Source organism: Elephas maximus, chromosome 27, assembly GCF_024166365.1.
Source record: "Elephas maximus indicus isolate mEleMax1 chromosome 27, mEleMax1 primary haplotype, whole genome shotgun sequence".
Lineage (NCBI taxonomy): Eukaryota > Metazoa > Chordata > Mammalia > Proboscidea > Elephantidae > Elephas > Elephas maximus.
The window spans coordinates 7935489-7956371 of record NC_064845.1 but is presented as its reverse complement, the minus strand read 5'-3'; the positions used below and the strand labels follow the sequence as shown (position 1 = coordinate 7956371).

Sequence of the window (20883 nt, the reverse complement as noted above, 5' to 3'; positions counted from 1 at the left end):
TCAAAGGGTAGGATTGGTCTTAAAAAGGGTTTCCTATTTTTAGAATGTCTTGACCATAACCAACATACAGTTATTATTTGAATGAATAAACTAATGAGGTAATTTTAAACACACTATTAAATGCTGTACTATAAAGTTCAGAAAAAACACGTTTTCATTTTGCAGCAGAGATTTGGGTTTATATTAAGCATTGAGAGTTACGTCACTTTTTTTCTACTCAAGTATATCTAATTCTTATTTTTTATTTTCTAAAACGTGGATTTTAAAATGGGCTTTGAATCGAAATATATGTGTGATTTTAAAAACTCAAGAGAAGGGCAGTATTAAGCAAAGTGAGTTTGTGGTGTTTGACATTTGATGTTACCTGGCAGGCAATCCTGAACTTGGTAATGGAAATACTAACCTATCTCTTAAAGGATGCAGTGAGATAGAACATGTAATCACCTTATGTAAACATCTTGGAATCAATGAGCCAAAAAATACAAGTAAAAATAGGGAAAACATAGATCCAGTTCTCTAAAAGAAGATGGTTATCTTTGGATTATTGCAAATATCACATTTGCCGGATTTGTCTCTTTGGTATAAGTGAGACTAATTTGGATAGAGGACATTTCAAAGGTAAAATATTTTGACAACTTGGTTGTTTCTGTTAGTTCTGCTTTTTTTGACATTAACCTAGGTTTACAAAGTAATACAGATTAAAGTGCCACTTGACCTTTTGCTGTGTTTATTTCCTGAGATTGGGCTCCTTTTCCTTGAACTCATCCTCCAGCATTTGTATGTCCTTGAAGTCTAGTACTTCTGCTTCTGTATAAAGTGTCATGGTGTACACTTTACTGATGACAATGAAAGTCTCTGTGAAGTTGAGTAAAACTGCTGAATCCAGACTATTACCTGTCAGGCTTGTCTTTTTTGAATATTCCTGGAAATGGACTTGAACAAATGGCTAAGAAGAAACTTCACCTATAGTTACCAAGGAAGTGGTTGCTGAAACTTTTACATGGTCATGCATAACGAATGAATACGAATGTGTGTGTGTGTGTGTGTGGCTTCCAGTGATTATTGCTGGAGAATGTGGTTTAGAGGGAAGAAAGTGTAAAGGATGGAGACGTTCACTTTTTACTATATATATATATTTTTTTAAACAGTAAATGTGTTTTACCTAGCAATTAAAAACAAACCAGTAATCCATAGAGACAGAATGCAGATTGGCGGTTGCCAGGGGCTGGGGGGAGGGGAGAATGGGGAGCAATTACTTAATGGGTAGAGGGTTTTCCTTGGGGCTGATGAAAATGTTTTGTACCTCGATAAAGGGGCACAACAAATTCCACTAAATTTAAAATGGTTAATTTTATGTTACGCCTTTCACCTCAAAAAATAAGGGCTTACCTTTTCATTCAGTATATACTAGTCATTGATCATAACCAAAAACAAAAAAAGAAAAAACCCAAACCTATTGCCATCAAGTCGATTCCAACTCAAAGCAACCGTATAGGACAGAGTAGAACTGCCCCATAGGGTTTCCAAGGATCGGCTGGTGGATTCGAACTGCCAGCCTTTTGGTTAGCAGCCGAGCTCTTAACCACTGTGCCACCAGGGCTCCATCATTGATCACATTCAAATCATGTTCAGTCCATATTGAGACCTGCCTTCATTTGTGTTTATAAGAAAGAGAAATCCAACCTCAGAGGTGACTGTGGTGTTTTAGGGTAAGTAAACTTAGCTATAATCCCTTGCCATCCAGTCGATTCCAACTCATAGCGGCCCTATAGGACAGAGTAGAACTGCCCCGTAGGGTTTATATTTATAGAAGCAGACCGCCACATCTTTCTCCTGCAGCCCTGCTGGTAGCACTTGAGCACTTAACCACTGGGGCTGTGATAAAACCTCCTAAATGACATGAGATTTTCTCAAGCTTGACCTTTCTGGTTGTGTTTCTGTGTGGTCATATTTGTCTGGGACTTGATTTTTCCAGCTCTGGGGGACTAAAATGCCTATTGATGATAGAACCTTAGCTTAACGTCAGGAGGGATCTTACAGATAGATCTCCTGGTCCAAACCCCTCATCGTGTTGTGAGAAAACTGAAGCTTTTTGCTGTTAAGTAGTTGTTGAAAGTCACATACTGACCTTGTTCCTTTTTTTTTTTTTTTTTTCCTGATTCTACCTCAGTGATTCTCTTTTGTCAGGGCTTCAGCATAAGTCTGATTTGTAAGAAAAATATATTGATAGTAGGAGACCTGTCAACCAAATTGGTTGACAGTTCAAATCATGTCACTGAGTACCCTCTGACATTAAAAAAAAAAAAGTAAAAACATTGCCTTCGAGTCAGTTCCAACTCAAAGTGACCCTATAGGACAGAGTAGAACTACCCCATAGGATTTCCGAGCGGCTTCTGGTGGATTCTAACTGCCAACCTTGTGGTTAGCAGCTGTAGCTCTTAACCACTACGCTACCAGAGTTTCCACTCTGACTTAGTAATTATTACTTACTTAACTTTGACTGTATTTGGATTCTCCTACCTCACTGAGAGTGTTCCATTCCAATGGGAATGTGTCTGGAAAGTACATTATTGGATGGATGACTTCTGCAGTCTCCTGTTTTCTCCCTTAGCTTGAGGTCTTCGGAAACTTATTCACATACATTGGTCTTTTTTGTTAAATTTACTCGAGCTTCCTGTGATTTTCCTAACAGTCCTTAGTCACCTCTTGTCAGTCAACTTGGAAAGCAACTTAACATTAAAGTAGTAGCCCATAATTTACCTTCTGTAGATGAAGTCTCTTTTAAAAGCAAATGAACATTCTTTTCTTAACTCGGGCGAACGGGAGAAGTGTATTATTAATATGGTACATTTTGCTGTTCCTAAATATTCCGCCAGTCTTTGTTGTTAATAGATTAGCTTATTTGCCAACAGCTAAATATTGAATATGCTTCATAAAATGATGTGAATAAACTTGATAAATTGAATAATTTTCACATTAACTTATTTCAGAGGGCTTTATCTTCATTTCTAATAAATTTTTAATTACAATTCCGAATACCGTCTTTGTAGTTAACTTCCTAGTAGTGATCTGTGAAGAATTAGTATAAAACAGTTCCAGAAACTGTTAACTGTGCAAATTGTAACCCCTCACCAATTTGCCTATACGTTGGGATGGACATCAGCTGAGAATATGGTAGTGTACTGAGTGCCAAGAGCAAACAGGTTTCCTTTATTAGCGTCTGAATTCAGTAACTGGTCTGTTTTATGGCTTGATGTCGGTGCACCGCTTTTCTTCTTTAATCACAAGAATCTTACTGGACATATGATGTTTTAATTATTTTACTCATAAGTAGCACCATGCAAAGAGTATAAAATGAGACTATAAAAAGGGTGTGAAATACTAGAGAGCTTTTTGGAAAAGAGCAGTTAATCGTGTATTCTGACAGTGGTAAGAATTCATTAGTGCATGACTATTTTGGGTTAGTGCTGGTGGGAATGATATTTGTTTATTTCATGTGTAGGTGCCGTGGCTTGGTGGGTCACAGCAGTGACCGCTCGTGGTGGATTGAAAGAGAACTTAATTCCGTTTGGAAGAGAAGGAAAGCAAAGGATGTCCTGCAGAATCGTTAAAATAATATTTTTTAACTGACAGGATCTTCATGATTTAGGATGTAGGATTCACCATCAAATATGTATCAGATAGAACAGTCACTTCAATATTCTAGTCTAAAATTTGGCTAAAATTTTGTTAAAAATATTCATGTACACAGTTACATCTTGAATACTTAATGGTAGTAGTAAATTGTCCTTGTTTCCTATTTTGTCTTCATAGCATATAGCACTTTCTACATTGTGGGTTTAATATTATCCATGCAGATACCCTTTGTGGGATTCCAGCCAATCAGAACAAGTGAACACATGGCAGCGGCAGGTAGGAAAAAAACACTCATTCTCCTTCTTATAAAGGATGTGTGAATGTGTGACTGGCCGATCCTCCGCGGGAATGAAGGTGTTTTAAAATGTGAATATCCTACAGAATTTTATTGAGAATTTCTGTGTTCCAAAGTGTGTATATACTCAGCCACTGTTGTTTTTAAAAAGGTAAAAACATTTCTTTTTGCATAATCCATGCTATTTGCAAACACTGAGTAACTGACGTTTGTTTTGTAGAAACAAAATTTAAGCTGTACCACTGAGCTTCCATTTCACTGAATTTAGATGGAGCATTTAATTTGTATGTCTCTGACATCTCTCTGAAATGATATTCTATCTATAGGTACTAATTTTAATTAATGGCTTTTATATTGATTATACAGTCATTTTTTATACTTCTCCTCCATGTAAGCAGTACTTTGCTGCTGTTAATCTGGGCCAGAATTGGCGAGATAACGGGAGACCTGTGAATGCAACGTTGTCATCTCCCACCCTGAGCTCCTGACTCATACAAGGCTGTGGGTGGTTGTTTCACGTATGGCATTTTATAAGTGTGGGTATATGTAACTTTATGCATGAGTTCCGTAACTTTTATTATTAGTTTCTCAGTGGAGCGTGAAACATCCCTCTAAAGTTAAAGAACTTCACCTTACTGTTACATAAAAAAAAAAAAATTCTGACCCATAGCAACCCTACATGACAGTAGAACTGCCCCATAGGGTTTCCAAGGAGCCGCTGGTGGATTTGAACTGCCAGCCTTTGGTTAGCAGCTGTAGCTCTTAAGCACTGTGCCACCAGGGCTCCTACTGGTATATAGCATTTTAAAATCTATAAAATACTTTTATTTACATTTCTGATTTGATATGTTTTCCAAGTAGTACTTTGAAACAGAGAGAAATGTGTATTCAGTTTTGAGTATACAGTCCCCTAGAGCAAATGTAAAGCCATATTTATGCAAGTACACAGTCACCTGACTTTTTAGTGAATATGTGTTATATTTCCTAAAATCTAAATCCTTGATAATATTTACTTAAAAAAAAAACCCAAACCCAGTGCCGTCGAGTCGATTCTGACTCCTAGCGACCCTATGGGACAGAGTAGAACTGCCCCACAGAGTTTCCAAGGAGCGCCTGGCAGATTCAAACTGCTGACCCTTTAGTTAGCAGCCGTAGCGCTTAACCACTATCCCACCGGGGTGTCCAGTATTTACTTAGACATTCTAAAATGAATTTTTAAGAACTCTTAATATTTAAAAAAATTTTTTTTCTTTAATTTATCCCCTTTGTTTAAAGGTTTACCCCTAGTGCTTTTATCGTGTTTCTTGCATTTGACGATTACATACTTTTCCCTGTTACTGCGTTAATTTTGGGTATCTTAGCACTCACTCTTTGTGCTAATTTAGAATATTTCTTGTCTAATTGTATAATTAAGATCACATCGTGTCACTCCGTTGTAAGCAGTGCCCGTATATCAGGATTTTCCAATCAAGGCACTTTCATCCTTTGGAAAAGCAAATCTTAGGAGTTTTTTCTGATGATGTCCTTATTACTTTTCCACCATTAAACATGTGACTAAAATATGGGGAGAGGCTGGAATTCAACGTGCTGATTAGAGGCTTCAGGCCTTCAAACAGGATTTTTTTGCCTGGTGGTCAGTGGTAGTATAGATGCGTGTGTGGAGAGGCTGATCATTTGGGGAGAAACGTGTAGCAGAATTGTTTGGGTGTATTACGCTGCTCAGCTGTCACATTTGACAAAGGAAATCTTGGCTAGGTGGAACGATTAGTGTTTGATATGATTTGTATAGGGTATTTTTAAAAAGCTCTTTCAAATATGTGTAAATGACCTTAGAAAAGTGCTTTGTTGGTTTATTTATTTATTTTATTTATATGACTCTTCTTTAATTAGGTGTCTTTGCATTGCTGCAAGCTTATGCTTTCCTGCAATATTTGAGAGACCGATTGACAAAACAGGAGTTCCAGACCCTTTTCTTTTTGGGCGTATCATTAGCTGCAGGCGCTGTGTTTCTTAGCGTCATCTATTTGACTTACACAGGTAGGTGTTCATACCTGTAGGATGTGAATCTTGTCTCTGTATTAGTATTCAAAAAAGCTAATACTTTTATGGGTTCCATTTATCCTAGTTGGTCAAATACTGTGGTTGTGTTCTTTATGAACAATGTAAAAATAATGACCAAAAGTTCTAAAATCTGAATAGCGTTAATACAAATCGTGAATTTTTTAGAATGTATCTTATTTATTATTTTGAGTAAAGTATATTTGATAAGTTTTTAATATCTATAGTTACTCATGTTATCCTGAAAGTAAACACAATTTCTGGAGACATTTAAGTTAAGTTTCTTTTTCTTTACAGCAGTGACCACACAGGTTCCCCCTGTGTCCCTCTTCTGGGTTAGTGCAGTGGGGTCCAGCTTGATTGACAGGCTTGGTACAGAGGGGTCTACACTGTAGGAGAGGAGCCCCGCCCACGTGAATCTGGGCGCTTACGTGCACGTTTCCCATCTCCCTTACTGAAAGGAGAGAAACGAATCTTCCTAGTACAAACGGATGCCTCTTTGGAAGAGAAGGGAAAGAACTGGATTCTTACCTTTTGGAATGTTTCCATGTTTCTGGGGTTTATCCCCTTTGAAATCTATGCACATACCTACAGGAAGGTATATTCTTCCATCTCTCTGGAATTCTCACGATCTAGTCAGTCATTTAACTTCCAAGACTTGTCCTTTAACCCAACTCCCGGGTGTCAGTAAATTTTTCTTCTACGATCCCACAGCATTATGAAATTTCTTGCTGTCGTAATATACTCTCATATTTAAACCAAGCCTTTAATGTCAGCTTTTTGTCAAACCACCAGAAAAAATTTTATTTTGAAAATTTATAACTAGTAACTGAATTTACCTAGATTGTACGTTTACATAACTTTGCTTCTTCATGCTCTGATAGATCCACTTTAAAGCATGTGTCCCTTGCTGAGAGAGAGGCTCAAACTGTGTATAAAATTCAGAGCTTGCAGTGTTGGCCTGCTTCATGTGTGGCCCCCGGTGCTCACTGTCTCTCCTCCTTTCTTTGCTGCTTTGGTAGTTCTGAGAATGCATATAAAGCAGTGGGTCTGGAATCTGGATACTAATCTCATAGAGTTTCTTTTTAAAGATGTAGTGATTGTATGCCCTGGTTCAAGTTCTAATTATATAAGAACATAGATGTATGTAAACAGTCAGCCAAGTCAGTTTCAGTCTGCTTCTAAATTCTAAATTACTTTCTAATCCAGTCCCTGGAAACAAGTCAAATTCTTTCTAAAGGTAGTCCACCTGTCAGGTTCATGTACCAGCCTTAGGTCATAAAATCCTGAAGGATTAATTGACAGGAATAAAAGCCATGGATGTTTAAAATCACCGTTGTAATTTACCTGGTGGAATTTGGTGTACTGAATTGGATAATTCCACCCCCTTCCTTTTTATTAAATTATCCAATGTGGTTTTAAGGTCTCAGCCTGATTTTACTAGTTAACTAACTAGAAACTTGAGAAAGAATTAGAAATGTTTTTGTCTGTCAACTTAAGTGTTGTATTTCTCTGGAAGTACCTTCCCCACGGTTATTTGTTTTTACTTGATCGTTAGCCATATTTCGTCTGACTGCCAGCTATCTGAAATATGTTAGTATCTACAAAAGAAACACTGAAATTATTGGAATATTAGTTTAAATCAATCTATAATCAAACTTCTAAAAAGGCAGGTTAACTTCCTGTTTTTCCTTCCAAGGTTACATTGCACCATGGAGTGGCAGGTTTTACTCATTGTGGGACACTGGGTAAGTGCAGATCTGTTGTTTGCCCTCGTATTACAGGTGGTCCCTCATTTATGACAGGGTCCTCTTCTGACGACTTGCATCGTTAGTTGGTTATGATGTTCAGTTGAATACCTCTTTTTTGTTGTTGTTTTATTATTATTGCCTTTCCTTACCCATATCTTTATAAATCCCATCTTTGAACATCTGGGAGTAGAATGATAACATAAACAGATTACAGGCTGCAGCATTGTGTGTGGTACGTATTACTAACGATGAAATGTACCGAAAAAAGAAAACGGATTCGCTGTAACTCGAATACGGTACAGGTCACGGACTTCCTGTATACCAGCATACCCCTTTTCTGTCTTCGCATGGGGTGTCTCAGCCATTACTTGGGGGGCGACATTTCTAGCACATTCTAGTTTAGTACATGTTAATCTCTTGTGTTTTGTCTTAGCTGTAATGCCTGTTTTGAATGTACCTTTTCTATGATATAAAAGTCACACATTTCTGTTCTGCATGGGCAACGTCTTATTTTAGTTTGTCAGAACATACAGGTAATATTTGCAATTTTAATGGCTAATTTTTGTTTTTACTAGGATTTTTCAAAATTTCCATCTTTTTAGTAAATACAACTTTTAGTCGTTAAAGAACTATGTTACAAATACATAAATCATAGAAATGAAAAATTCCATCTCCTTTCTAATGCCACAGCGTCTAGGATTTTTCCTTTATGAAGCATTCTAGAGAGCACTTACTGTGTTTTATAGAGTGCCACTGCAGAGGAAATTAATAAATGTATTTGATTTTGAATTAGAGAAGTTCAGAAAATTTTTTTTGCCTCTACAATGTTTTCCCAAGGATGTGAAAGTAATACCTGATTGATGATAACCTACCCCTCCCTGCTGCTCCTGCTCTTTTGTTCTCTTCTTTGCTCCCCAAGTGGCCCCATAAAAACACCTACTACTGTTGGATGGTACCTTTTGATAAAGGAAACCTGGTGGCATGATGGTTAAATGCTCAGCTGCTAACTGAAAGGTTCTCGGTTCAAACCTACCCAGTGGCTCCAAGGGAGAGAGACCTACCAATCTGCTCCCATAAAGATTACAGCCTAGAAAACCCTATGGGGCAGTTCTTCTCTGCCACGTGGGGTTGCTATGAGTCTAAATTGACTTGATGGCACCTAACAGCAGCAGCAGCAGCAGCAACAACCTTCTGATGCTGTACCAAAAGGTCACTTGTCCAGGTCTGATTAAGGGCATAAGCTCTGTGTGATCGACTAAAGCCGTAACAGGCGCATACTTCGAGGAATCAGCCCCAGAGATCACTGGAGAGCTTGAGGGATAATCCCATTTGTAGACAGTTATTCTGATAAGGCTGAATTATTGACTCATTCTTGCTTTCTAAAAACCTAAATTACTAATTTGGAATCACAGTGTATTCCCAGAATAATTTGTCCAGTCCTTTTCACCCCCCCCGCCCACCACCACATGCTGTCTCCTAGCCACGCAAGGAATTGTGACAGTATGGTGTCTACGGAGTACGGTATTTCTGCTAGTAGTAAGTCCAGAAGGAATAGTGAACTCAACGAATGCCTAGGAGATGCTAAATTTAAAATAAACTGCAGAACAAATACCTACTTGATATTTTTATTAGAAGTCAGAGCTAACAGTTTTGTGACTGGCCAAAGATGGTTCTCCAGATTTGAAGGAGGGCGTGCTGGTTGTAGTTTCAGTTTTACTCGTGTGGACTGGAAAGAGATTTACTTCCAGTATACCTGGTTACCTGGGGAACAGGAACTGTATTTACAATCAGAGGACGTTTCTTCTTCTAAAAGCAACTCCCGTTTACTGTTTCATTCGTTGTAAATCATATTAACTCTTTAATACCAGGTACGCCAAGATACACATCCCAATTATTGCGTCGGTGTCTGAGCACCAGCCTACGACTTGGGTGTCTTTCTTCTTTGATCTCCACATCCTTGTGTGCACCTTCCCAGCAGGCCTGTGGTTCTGCATCAAAAACGTCAACGACGAAAGAGTATTTGGTAAGAGAAACTTTAATGAATTCCTTACTTTGAAGTAATTATTTATGTTCCTTATGGAGATTATTAATTTCCCTTGACGATTTCTTTTTCTTTGCTTAACTCTATACATATTCAAAATAAAGTTTCTTCCCTATTTTGCATAGCTACTTAACCATGAAAAATTCGGTGAGTTTTTGTAATATATGCTCTATTAAATGTTTTATGTTAGCGGTGGTATATAAATTTGAATTTTGATTTATTACTTTATTTTTACACAGATAATGTGCACCTTCTACATTTGTTTGCCAGCCACACCCTCCCCCATGAGGTAGTTTCATAAGTACTGCTATGCCAGTTTTTAAAAAAATGTTATTATTAAAAAAAAAATTAATGTAGTGTGCTTACAAAAATACCTCGTGGGGGGAGGGCATGGTTGGCAAACAAACATAGAAGGCACATGTTGTTTGTGTAAAAATATAGTATGGTTTCTGAAAAGTTAATATTATTATAGTCTTTGGCCGAGAATTAGAAATTATAATTTTATTGACAGTATAGTCTTCTTTGTTTTCTAAGTTAGATCTGATTAAGGTGAAAGAAGTTTGCAAGGGTGTCCATCATCCAGATTCTTAGAGGAAAGTCCATTATATAATGGTATAAAAATCACCTTTACGTAAGTACTGTCCTCATTGATAGAGGTGTGTATATCTCAGATAAGATTTTGAATACACAGCATTGTACTTGAAAGCCCAGTGTTGAGGATCTGACATCCACAATAATGGACAGAATAAGCAGACCCCAAAGCCTCCTATGTGATTTAATCATCACCAGAAGTACGCTGTGCTGCTGTACTTGTGAGAAAACTGAAACCAGGAAAAGCTGTGTGGCATGGACAGTGTCACACAAGCCCACAGGTGGTAGAACCTGGACTCACGTGCCAAGTATGGGGCCTGGATCCTGAGTGAGGTGATTCTAGGTAATAGCATGAGTTACTATTCTAGAGGGAAGTCAGGAGAGAAGGACGAGCACTTGCAGGAGCTTTAACTAAAGGACGGGCACTTGCTTTTCTCTAGTTTTTCTAGATTAATGGCCTTTAGATCTGGCCGTGTGAATAATGTATTGTTTAAAAAAATTTAGCTTAAACTTATACCCTCCTCATGACCCAGCAGTTCCACTCCTAGGTAAAGTGAATGCCTATATCCACCAAAGAACATGTTTAAGAATGCACATACGTAGCAACTTTATTCCTAATAGCCCCCACTTAGAAACATTCCAAATGTCAGCCGCAGTAGACTAGATAGGTAAATTTTCATGTTTTTGTACAATGAGATACAGCACAGCAATTAATAGAAGAGCAGCATGGGTAAACAAAAGAAGCCAGTACAGAGGAGAACAGTTTTATATGTTTCCATTTCTATGAAGTTTAAGAAAAAGCAAAAATAAATTATAGTAGCAGAAGTTCAAATAAAGGTTACCTTCTTTATTGGGGGGCGGTGATTGACTGGAAAGAGACGTGAAGGATCCCCCTGAGGAGCTATACAAATGATCTCTATCTCGATATGAGCGGTAATTGCAGAAGTGTGTACATGTATAAAGTTCATTGAACCATGTACTTAAGAATATGCTATAATAAATACATATGTGTCTCCGAAAAATTTAAAAAAAAATTTTTTAATTAGCTTAAGATAATAAGATTGCAGCTCAGTGTGACTCACTGACTTTGTAAATCATAGCCTTTGGCCAGAAAGCAGTAGAGCCTTTCCCTGTGGTTAGCACATTATCCAGAAGGTTCTGGCTGTTGGACAATGGTTTCTTTCTTTCTTTTTTTAAAGCATCTTGGGAGTAACTTTTCAAGTTCCTACTTTGCTTAATAAATTATTTTCTTATCCCATTCTTGCTTAAACAGGCTTTACGCTGGATTTTGGCACTGGGTTTCCTTAGACATTATTTGGGTTTGTAAACTTAACTGTGCCTAATGATGTAATGCACAAGTGTGTTTTCATCTGTCAGCTGTGGATTTTCTAAAATGTTACACGATCGACGGTTAATTAATCCCGTGTGATTCCCCGAGGAACTGTAATTCGAATCATGATCCATTTCCATAAACTGTTGACATGCAGTTTTTATTTAGTCAACACTAGGGTAAAATTTCTGAATATGACTATTAGTACAAAGATGTTATCAATTTAAAAACAATCAGATCTCTGAAGACATTTGTCCCCTTTTAAACTGGGTTTATGATATGGTGTTAACACGCCCGTTTTGTTTCCTGTGAACACGCTTCCCATGAGAGTCACAAGAGGACTTGTCTTTGCAGTCGCTCTGTATGCGATTAGCGCTGTCTACTTTGCCGGCGTGATGGTGCGGCTGATGTTGACGCTGACTCCGGTCGTCTGTATGCTGTCTGCAATTGCCTTCTCCAATGTGTTTGAGCACTATTTGGGGGATGACATGAAAAGGGAGAACCCACCTGTGGAGGACAGCAGTGATGAGGATGACAAAAGAAATCCAGGAAACTTGTATGATAAGGTGGGGAATGGAAAGTAAGGCCTTTACGAATGTTCTGTGCTTGCTTCGTCTTTCTACCCCCGCAGGAGCTATCTGTGTATAAGACTTGTGACTAAACAGGGCCTTAGACCAGTTGTGCCCCTCTAGTTGTGGTCTCTACCATTTGCCTCAGAGCTTGAGTACTGCTGAGTCTTCCTTAGCTCAGAGTATGAAAATAGTATGTCATCAGAGAAGAAGTCCTTATTTCTTTTTGGTGAGATGTTTTCTAAATACTTAAGTCTTCGTGATACCCTACTGTTTTTACGAGCGAAAACCCTTGTGCTCTACTTAATCGCATGAAATTCGGCATTGTAAACCCCTCTGAAACCACATGAACAAGGGCTTATCCTTGAGGTTTGTATGCAATGTAGATTTTTAAAATTATATTTGAAAATGACATTAGGTGGATTAGATGGCAAAATAAGGGGAAAAAAAGTGACTTAAAAAAAAAAAACTCCAGATTTTTAGTAGTAGGTGGCTGGCCCATATAATGTAATTCTGCGTTAACTTACAGTCTTTCAGGTAGCAAAGCAGGATTACAGTATATTTGGTGCAAGCGTGGAAAAGACTTTTAAGAATTAGAGCACTTGTCTTGGATGACATATTAACTTGGCCACTGAATATTGGCTAGGTTCTTAACTACCAAAAAGCAATGAAACTTTCTAGTATAAGTATTAATTTTGAAGTTATTCCTTCTTTCCTTATTCTAGGCAAATATAATTCATAAAGATTTGAGTTAATAAAGCACACGGCTGTTTTGGTGTTTGTGTGTGTCATTATATTTTTTGTTATTGTTTTGTGGTTTCTTAACCAGCCTTATAATCTAAAACCTGTGACTCTGGTCTTTTAATCTCTCTTCCTGTTTGTTTTTAAAGTAATCTTAGGGTTTTTTTGTTTGTTTAAATTGTACTTTAGATGAAGGTTTACAAAGCAAATTAGTTTGTCGTTAAACAATTAATAAACATATTGTTTTGTGACCTTGGTTGCCAGCCCCATGATAGGTCCGCACTCTGCCCTTCTTGACCTTGGGTTCCCCATTACCAGTTTTCTTGTCCCCTCCTGCTCTCTTGTCCCTGCCTCTGGGCTGGTGTGTCCATTTAGTCTTGTTTTATTTGCCTGTCCAATCTTTTGCTGAACCACAGGAGGGACTTCAGTACTGAGTTAAAAGGGTGGCCAGAGGCCATACTCTCAGGGTTTCTCCAGTCTGTCAGACCAGTAGGTCTGGTCTTTTTCCTTTTTTTTTTTTTGAGTTAGAATTTTGTTCTGCATTTTCTCCAGCTCTGTCTGGGACCCTCTATTGTGATCCCTGTCAAAGCAGTTGGTGGTGGTGGTAGTCGGGTACCATCTGGTTGTGCTGGACTCAGTCTGGTGGAGGCTGTGGTAGTTGTGGTCCATAAGTCCTTTGGACTAATCTTCCCTTGTGCCTTCGGTTTTCTTCATTCTCCCTTACTCCAGATGGGGCGGGACCAGTGGAGTATCTTTGATGGCTGATAACAAGCTTTTAAGACCCCAGATGATACTCACCAAAGTAGGATGTAGAACATTTTCTATATAAACTATGTTATGCCAATTGAGCTAGATGTTCCCTGAGACCATAGTCTGCAGCCCTCAGCCCAGTAATTCGGTCCCTCAGGGAGTTTGGATGTGTCTCTGGAGCTCCCATGGCCTTGCTTTGGTCACATTGTGCTGGCTTCCCCAGTATTGTGTACTGTCTTACCCTTCACCAAAGTTACCACTTACCTATCGTCTAGTTAGTGTTTTTCCATCCCCTCCCTCGTAACCATCAGAGATTGTTTCTTTTTGTGTGTAAACCTTTTCCTGAGTTTTTATAGTAGTGGCCTCATACAGTACTTGTCCTTTTGTAATTGACTTATTTCACTCAGCGTAATGCCCTCCAGATTCGCCCATGTTGTGAGATGTTTCACAGGTTCATCACTGTTCTTTACCATTGTATAAAGTCATCTTAGTTTTAACAAGTATTGGTTTTGAAGTTTGAAAATTGGAAGAATAATTTCTGGTAATGCAGTTTTTTTATGTACTAAAGTCATCCATGGTTCTGGATTATGGCCGGAGACTGCCGTTTTCATGGTGCTGAGTTAAAATTTTTATAAGGAAAGGTTGCCAGAATGGGGCCATTCAGTTATCTCCGTTTGTGTTTAAACAAAACATAAGGACAACTAAGTTTGGAAGCAACTTCTTCCTGGAGATAATATTTTGCCGTGTGGGCCAGCTCCCGGATTGGGTGTGTTATCTTCATTCACATTTGACGTTAGAATCTTTGTTGATAATTTTTAGAAAATATTGTGTCATCCGCACAAGAATACCTGACGGTTATATGTTTTCTGAGTCATGGAATTAAATTCATAGATTAACATTCTCCTGACTTTAGCCATGAGTGTGTTACTGAAACAAGCCCAGTGGTAAATTTCTCTGACGGGTGTTCTGTGTCTTCAGGCAGGTAAAGTGAGGAAACATGTAACGGAACAGGAGAAGACTGAAGAGGGCTTGGGCCCCAATATAAAGAGCATTGTCACCATGTTGATGCTGATGCTGCTGATGATGTTTGCTGTCCACTGTACCTGGGTCACCAGCAACGCCTACTCCAGCCCGAGCGTGGTCCTAGCCTCCTACAACCACGACGGGTAAGGCGGTGACTCAGCTGCGGAAGGTTTCACACCTGCCCTTCTTCCCGTGTCGCAGGAGGTAGAATGCAAGGAGAACATTGTTGGCCAGGCTGTGCATTTCAGTCTATTGTGTTCCCCGCCCCCCACGCCCCCGACACCCCCTGGATTAATCATTTACATTTCACGCTGTCTCCCAGAATATCCATCCCTACAAAATAATCGTATATATCGGTTTTCCCCAAAAGCGTGGTCCTTGGACACACACACCGTTGCCGTCACCAGGAAACTTGTTAGAAATGCACACTCTTGACCCACCCGGAATCCACTCCATCAGTGACCCTGGGGGCTGCCCCAGCGCCTGTTTTAACAAGCCCTCCAGGTGACTCTGATTCAGCTAAAATTGGAGAGCAGCCGGTTTACACACCGCCTCCGCCTCCAGCTTCTGCTGCACTTGGTGCTGCTTTCCGCACGCAGAGTATCAGCCCTCACCCCACAATTAGTGACCTAAATCCTGCTGTTTTTACAAGAGATCCAAGTGATTTGTATGCGCCTTCGAGTTTGAGAAGCACTAGTCTCTAGCTCTTTATTGATTGTTTTTCTGTTAGTCGAGGCTTTTAACCACCATCCTAAAATGTGAAATTATTTAATGATTGACACCTCAAGACTTGAAGTTATCCTTTTCGCATTTATGAAGCCTCATTTAACAGAATGTTGTGATTCTTTTCAGCACCAGGAATATTTTAGACGATTTTAGAGAAGCTTACTTTTGGCTAAGGCAGAATACGGATGAACATGCCCGAGTGATGTCTTGGTGGGACTATGGCTATCAGATAGCTGGAATGGCTAATAGAACTACTTTGGTGGATAATAACACATGGAACAACAGCCACATTGCACTGGTAAGAATCTGATAAACGGAAGATCAGAAATACCAAATCCTATAGCAATCCAGCTTCACTTAGGATTAGATAGGAAAAACGTGTGTGAAAGTACTTTCTATGCTTGCCGAATTCTCAAAATATTTCTTTACACATTTATTCAATGAAGTGAGTTCAAGGCGTGCTTAATTATTTTGATTTTAAGCCTGGTATTGACTTATTTATTCAAGTATCATTCAGAGTTGTAGGGTAGTTTCTGGCAGATTCTGTGATATACTTAGCTTACTGGAGAATTAGGCAAAACGTTTTAAAACACTTTTAAATTCTTATGTTTGACTTGTATCCATTTGATACATGAAGAAAATTATTTCCAAATATGTAGAGCAAGAGCACTGTATTTTATAGGTATGCAAATTCTGTTCTCTCTTAGCTTTGAAATAACAAATCTGCATAAATTTATTACCTCTGTACTTTAAAAATTTAGAATAGATAAACCTATCTAACCAAATGAATTCCATTTGTATCAGTGTTGTAGATGGGGTAAGAATATGTATGTGCTAGAAAGAGCTCTGACCAGCCCTGGCCTAAGGTTATGAGAAATTTAGTTTCCTTTAAGCCTCCCTGCTTTTTATTTTAAAATGTTAATTTCATGAAATTTAATTATTAGCAAGACATTAGAACATGTACTTTAATTTTGACATTTCTTCTGTAAATTGGTTACAGTTGGTGAGATGTTCTTGAATCTGTAATAAATTTACCGGAAATCATTTCAACAAAACAAAGTCCACGTAGATCAAACTGTTGAGATGCTTTCCACCTTGTGGTAAAATACATACATATATATACACTCACGTTTGTTTTGGGCACGTTCTGGTAATAAGCACACACATTCGCTTTTTTTTTTTTTTATTCTGTAGGTAGGAAAAGCTATGTCTTCAAATGAAACAGCGGCCTATAAAATTATGAGGACTCTGGATGTAGATTATGTTTTGGTTATTTTTGGAGGCGTTATTGGCTATTCTGGTGATGATATCAACAAGTTTCTTTGGATGGTTAGGATAGCTGAAGGGGAGCATCCAAAAGACATTCGGGTAAGAAACAAGATAATTCCTGGTGTGTGAAAGACAACTCACAGTAGCCACCTAATTCTCTTATCTTGCTAATTGTGTTGTATTTGTTGTCATCATTCTGTCCCCAAAATTAGTTCCTTGCCCTGATGTTACTATTTAAGGATACTAGAAGAATATTCCCTGGTTTAAAACTCATACCCCTTACTTTCTTTTTCCCTACAGAGTAATCCCTTGTCAAGGCCTCATCCGCTTCTTTGCAGCCTCTCACTTCTGCTCCTTTCTGTTCCATTGCTTCTATTTCCAGTGCTGAGCCTTGTGATTTTAAACATGAAATAGGACAGTAACCTTGAAATTACTGTCTTCGCCTTCGTCTGTTCCTTCTTCCAATCTAATATGACGTTGATTATGTCACTCTTATGTTTATAGGCCTTCAGTAGATCTTAGGAGAGGGCCTTGAAGCCACACAGACTTGAGTTAGAACTAAAACCCTGCCACTGTCAACTTGGCACTATGAGCAAGTTATTTGTGGCCAGTCACTGCTTTGAGTGCTAGTTCCTGTTCTAGGTGCTAGAGCTATAATGGTGATTAAGGCAGACTATGTTATCTATCTAAAGGGGATGCCAGGAATAGCTAATTTGTATTGCTATTACAGGAATGTGTACTAACGTAGATGAACCCTCTGCTTAGTGGCTGGTACGAAATAGATATTTTTTTTTTTTTTTGTAATGAAGTATTGCTGGAAAGTCCAAAGTCCTTAGCTTGGAATTCAGCCCTTTTCATAGTTTGTCTTCACCTTCTTTTGCTGGCCCTTTCTTCTTCTACTAGCTGTTTTTTGCTCTGCCAGTCCACGGAAACTTCCTTGTGATTTATTTTCTTTGACTTGCCTGACACGTTTCACTGTCCCCTTCTCTGCGGCAGACTTGTCACCTCTCCAGAAGCCCTGCTCTGGTGCACCTGTGTCAGTACTTGTCACCACATCACATACAGCCTGTTTGGTAGCTAGAGTCTATCTTCTCTCTCCCAGTTAGTTAGGAGCTCCTAGAGGACGGGCTCCCAACAGTATGCTTTATGTGACGAACATGTAAAAGATGAGAGAAGAAGTCCCCACTAGTCCAGAATAAAAGAATCTCTAGGGGAAATGTATGCGTGTGTCATGGGAATGAAGTAGACTGAAGCTCTGAGTTTTCTGGTCAAATGTAAATGCTATGACATTTTCCCTTAGCTGTGATAAATCAACATTATTTCCTTGAATTAAATTATCTTCTAAAAGTTAATTCTCCCAGTATGTGATTTCCACTTGTGGATTTGCTGTAGCCGTGTTAAAATGGTGGCATGTGAGCGAGAAACCATTATGTTTCTAAATGTATGCTTTGAAGTAGGTATACAGACAGCCTGCATTTCTGTGCTTTTTAAAAATTCATTGTTTTTAAACTTTATGAATAGGTAATACATTCACATGGTTCAAAAATAAAGTATAAAAGAGTATGTAGTAAAAGCTTACCCCACCTCCCAAAAAGAAGAAAAAAATCACTGGTAAATGACTGTTATTTTCTTACGATTCTTTTTCAAGCAGATAAGTGGTAGCAAGCTATACACCCTGTTCTTGCTTTTTTCATTTCCCAGTATACCTTGGAAATCTTTCAGTATTAGAGTATGGAATGCTTTTTCATTCCTTCATTACATCTGCAGTGTGTGCCATCACATGTATGTACTGTGATTTATTTAACCTATCCTGTTGATGGCCATTTAGGATTTAGGTTGTTTTCAGGTTTTTAGTCTCATGAAGAGTAGTTCAATAAATAACCTTCTGTGGTGATCACTTTGCCCATATACGAGTATCTCTGCGGGATAAATTCCTAGGCAAGGAATTACTAGGTCACAAATTACATTTTTTATCTGTGTTGCTGAACAGTCCCTCTTAAAGATTAATTTAGAAATTTGATGAGATTCCAATAAAAATAACCACAGGGGTTTTTGGGACACCTTCTCCACCCCCAACTAAAAAAGCTGGTTTTAGAGTTCATATGGAAAAATAAAGAGCAACAGTTAGGAAAATTCTGAAAGGAGTGATTGAGGCAGGGAGGGGGACAGTTGGAGAGAGCCAGGCCTACCCAGTATTGGTACCATTCTTTTTAATTATTGAGGCTTTATAACATGGTTTAAAATCTGCCAGGATCTTTTTTCTGTGTTTTCTTAGGTATTTGTATTTATATTTTTGAAGATGATTTCTAGAACCAGCTTTTGAAAACACCAGTGATTTTTTTTTAAAGGGATCATGTTAAACTTGTATATTAATCTCGTGATACCATTTTTTTAAAAGCTATTATAACTTAGTGTCCTTATGAAGACACTTCAAAAGCTGGTTCTTATGGGGAGGTGAAAAGGAGAAGCTGTAGCTTTGACAAGTGTTAATTGGACTGACATGAAACCTGTTTCTTTCTTGTAGGAAAGTGACTATTTCACCCCGCAGGGAGAGTTCCGTGTAGACAAAGCAGGATCCCCCACTTTGTTGAATTGCCTTATGTATAAAATGTCATACTACAGGTTCGGAGAAATGCAGGTTAGTTACAGTTGGTTTTCTGTAATCTTTATTCAAAAAACTGTTTTAAAAATAATCTTGTTTGCCTCTGGAAGCCATAGGATAAGGATGTTTTGAGTGTGTTGTCTAGAGAAATGTGCTCATCTACCCAAAAAGGGTTTTTTTTGTTGTTGTTTTTCCTTAAATTTAGATTTCTGAAACGTCTATGTGAAAAATTAGGGGGGAAAAGCTATTGGATTAAGGATGTCCTTCCAAAATGTTAATTAGGCTCAAATTGACCCTTTGCTTGCCAACCCATCTTTTTTACCTCATGCTTTTTGAAAGGCATTGCTCCCGGGAAGGGGTCTCTTGGCTAGAAGACAGTGTGATCTTAGGTAGTTCACTTTGCTGCTTGTTCGAGAGAAGCCTGAAATTAAAGGTTTGGATTATATAGTCACAGGCCTGCTTTACAGATAACTAGGAAGTTCTGGGTCAGTTCCCTGGAAAATTAGGATGTTGTGGTACGAAAGGCTAAGGATCTCAGAAGCAGTGAATGTGCAAACAGGCATTGTGGCAGAAAGAATGGGCACTGGTCTTGGTTGTCTTAATAGACTGGGTTTTACATCTGGCTCTATCAGGCCGCATAGCTCTTAAACATCTCACACCCTCCCTGGACTCCACTTGAGTTTTTTTCTTGTCTATGAATATGGGTGTTGGACTGATGACTGGATTCCTAAGGTTCTCTCATAGCTCTTAGATTGCACGGCCCTAATACCAAGTCATGCCTTCATGTCGATGGTTTTCATGAAAACCGCCCAATTCCTGTTGCTCTCTGGTTAAGTTATCCTGGAAGGCAGAGAAGAATTGCTTTGTTTCATTTTATACCGTCAGTAGAGATCAAGATAACTGTCCAAACTAGAGGGGTTTGTTTGAGCCTCTGTGAAGCAAATGTTACCCTTTTATAAAATACAGTCATGGTGGCTGACATGGCTAAAACATTCAGTTAGTTTGCAGATGGTTTTGCATGTCACACTGTTCCATTCGTTGTGTTGCTTCAAGGTAGATTTGCAAAACCAGGGATTTGTTTCATCATGATTTCACCTGGAATTTCCTGCAGGTGACTTTTTAAAAATAACTGTACTACTAGATTTTTACTTGGATCCACAATCAATGTCCATGGAAGTAGCAGTCAAGAAATCAAAGCACACATTGCGTTGGGCAAATCTGCTGCAAAAGACCTCTTTGAAGTGTTAAAAAGCAAAGATGTCACCTTGAAGACAAAGGTGTGCCTAACCCAAGCCATGGCGTTTTCAATCGCCTCTCATGCATGTGAAGCTGGACAATGAATAAGACGACGGAAGACATTGCCTTTAAATTATGATGTTGGCGAAGAACACTGAGTATACCATGGACTGCCAGAAGAATGAACAAATCTGTTTTGGAAGAAATTTAGCCATAATGCACCTTAGAAGAAAGGATGGCAAGATTTCATCTCATGTGCTTGACG

The 20883-nt window shown here is 38.6% G+C and overlaps 1 protein-coding gene across 1 annotated transcript in view; it reads left to right on the top strand.

The window, feature by feature from the left end:
* STT3B (STT3 oligosaccharyltransferase complex catalytic subunit B) overlaps window positions 1-20883 on the top strand; it is a 100703-nt gene that overhangs the window by 74207 nt on the left and 5613 nt on the right. The window contains exons 6-14 of the mRNA XM_049870703.1: window positions 3814-3912; window positions 5822-5968; window positions 7689-7737; window positions 9609-9763; window positions 12057-12268; window positions 14741-14928; window positions 15638-15809; window positions 16706-16879; window positions 19305-19418. Coding sequence (XP_049726660.1) covers window positions 3814-3912; window positions 5822-5968; window positions 7689-7737; window positions 9609-9763; window positions 12057-12268; window positions 14741-14928; window positions 15638-15809; window positions 16706-16879; window positions 19305-19418 — 1310 coding nt within the window. The remainder of the gene's footprint in view (window positions 1-3813; window positions 3913-5821; window positions 5969-7688; window positions 7738-9608; window positions 9764-12056; window positions 12269-14740; window positions 14929-15637; window positions 15810-16705; window positions 16880-19304; window positions 19419-20883) is intronic.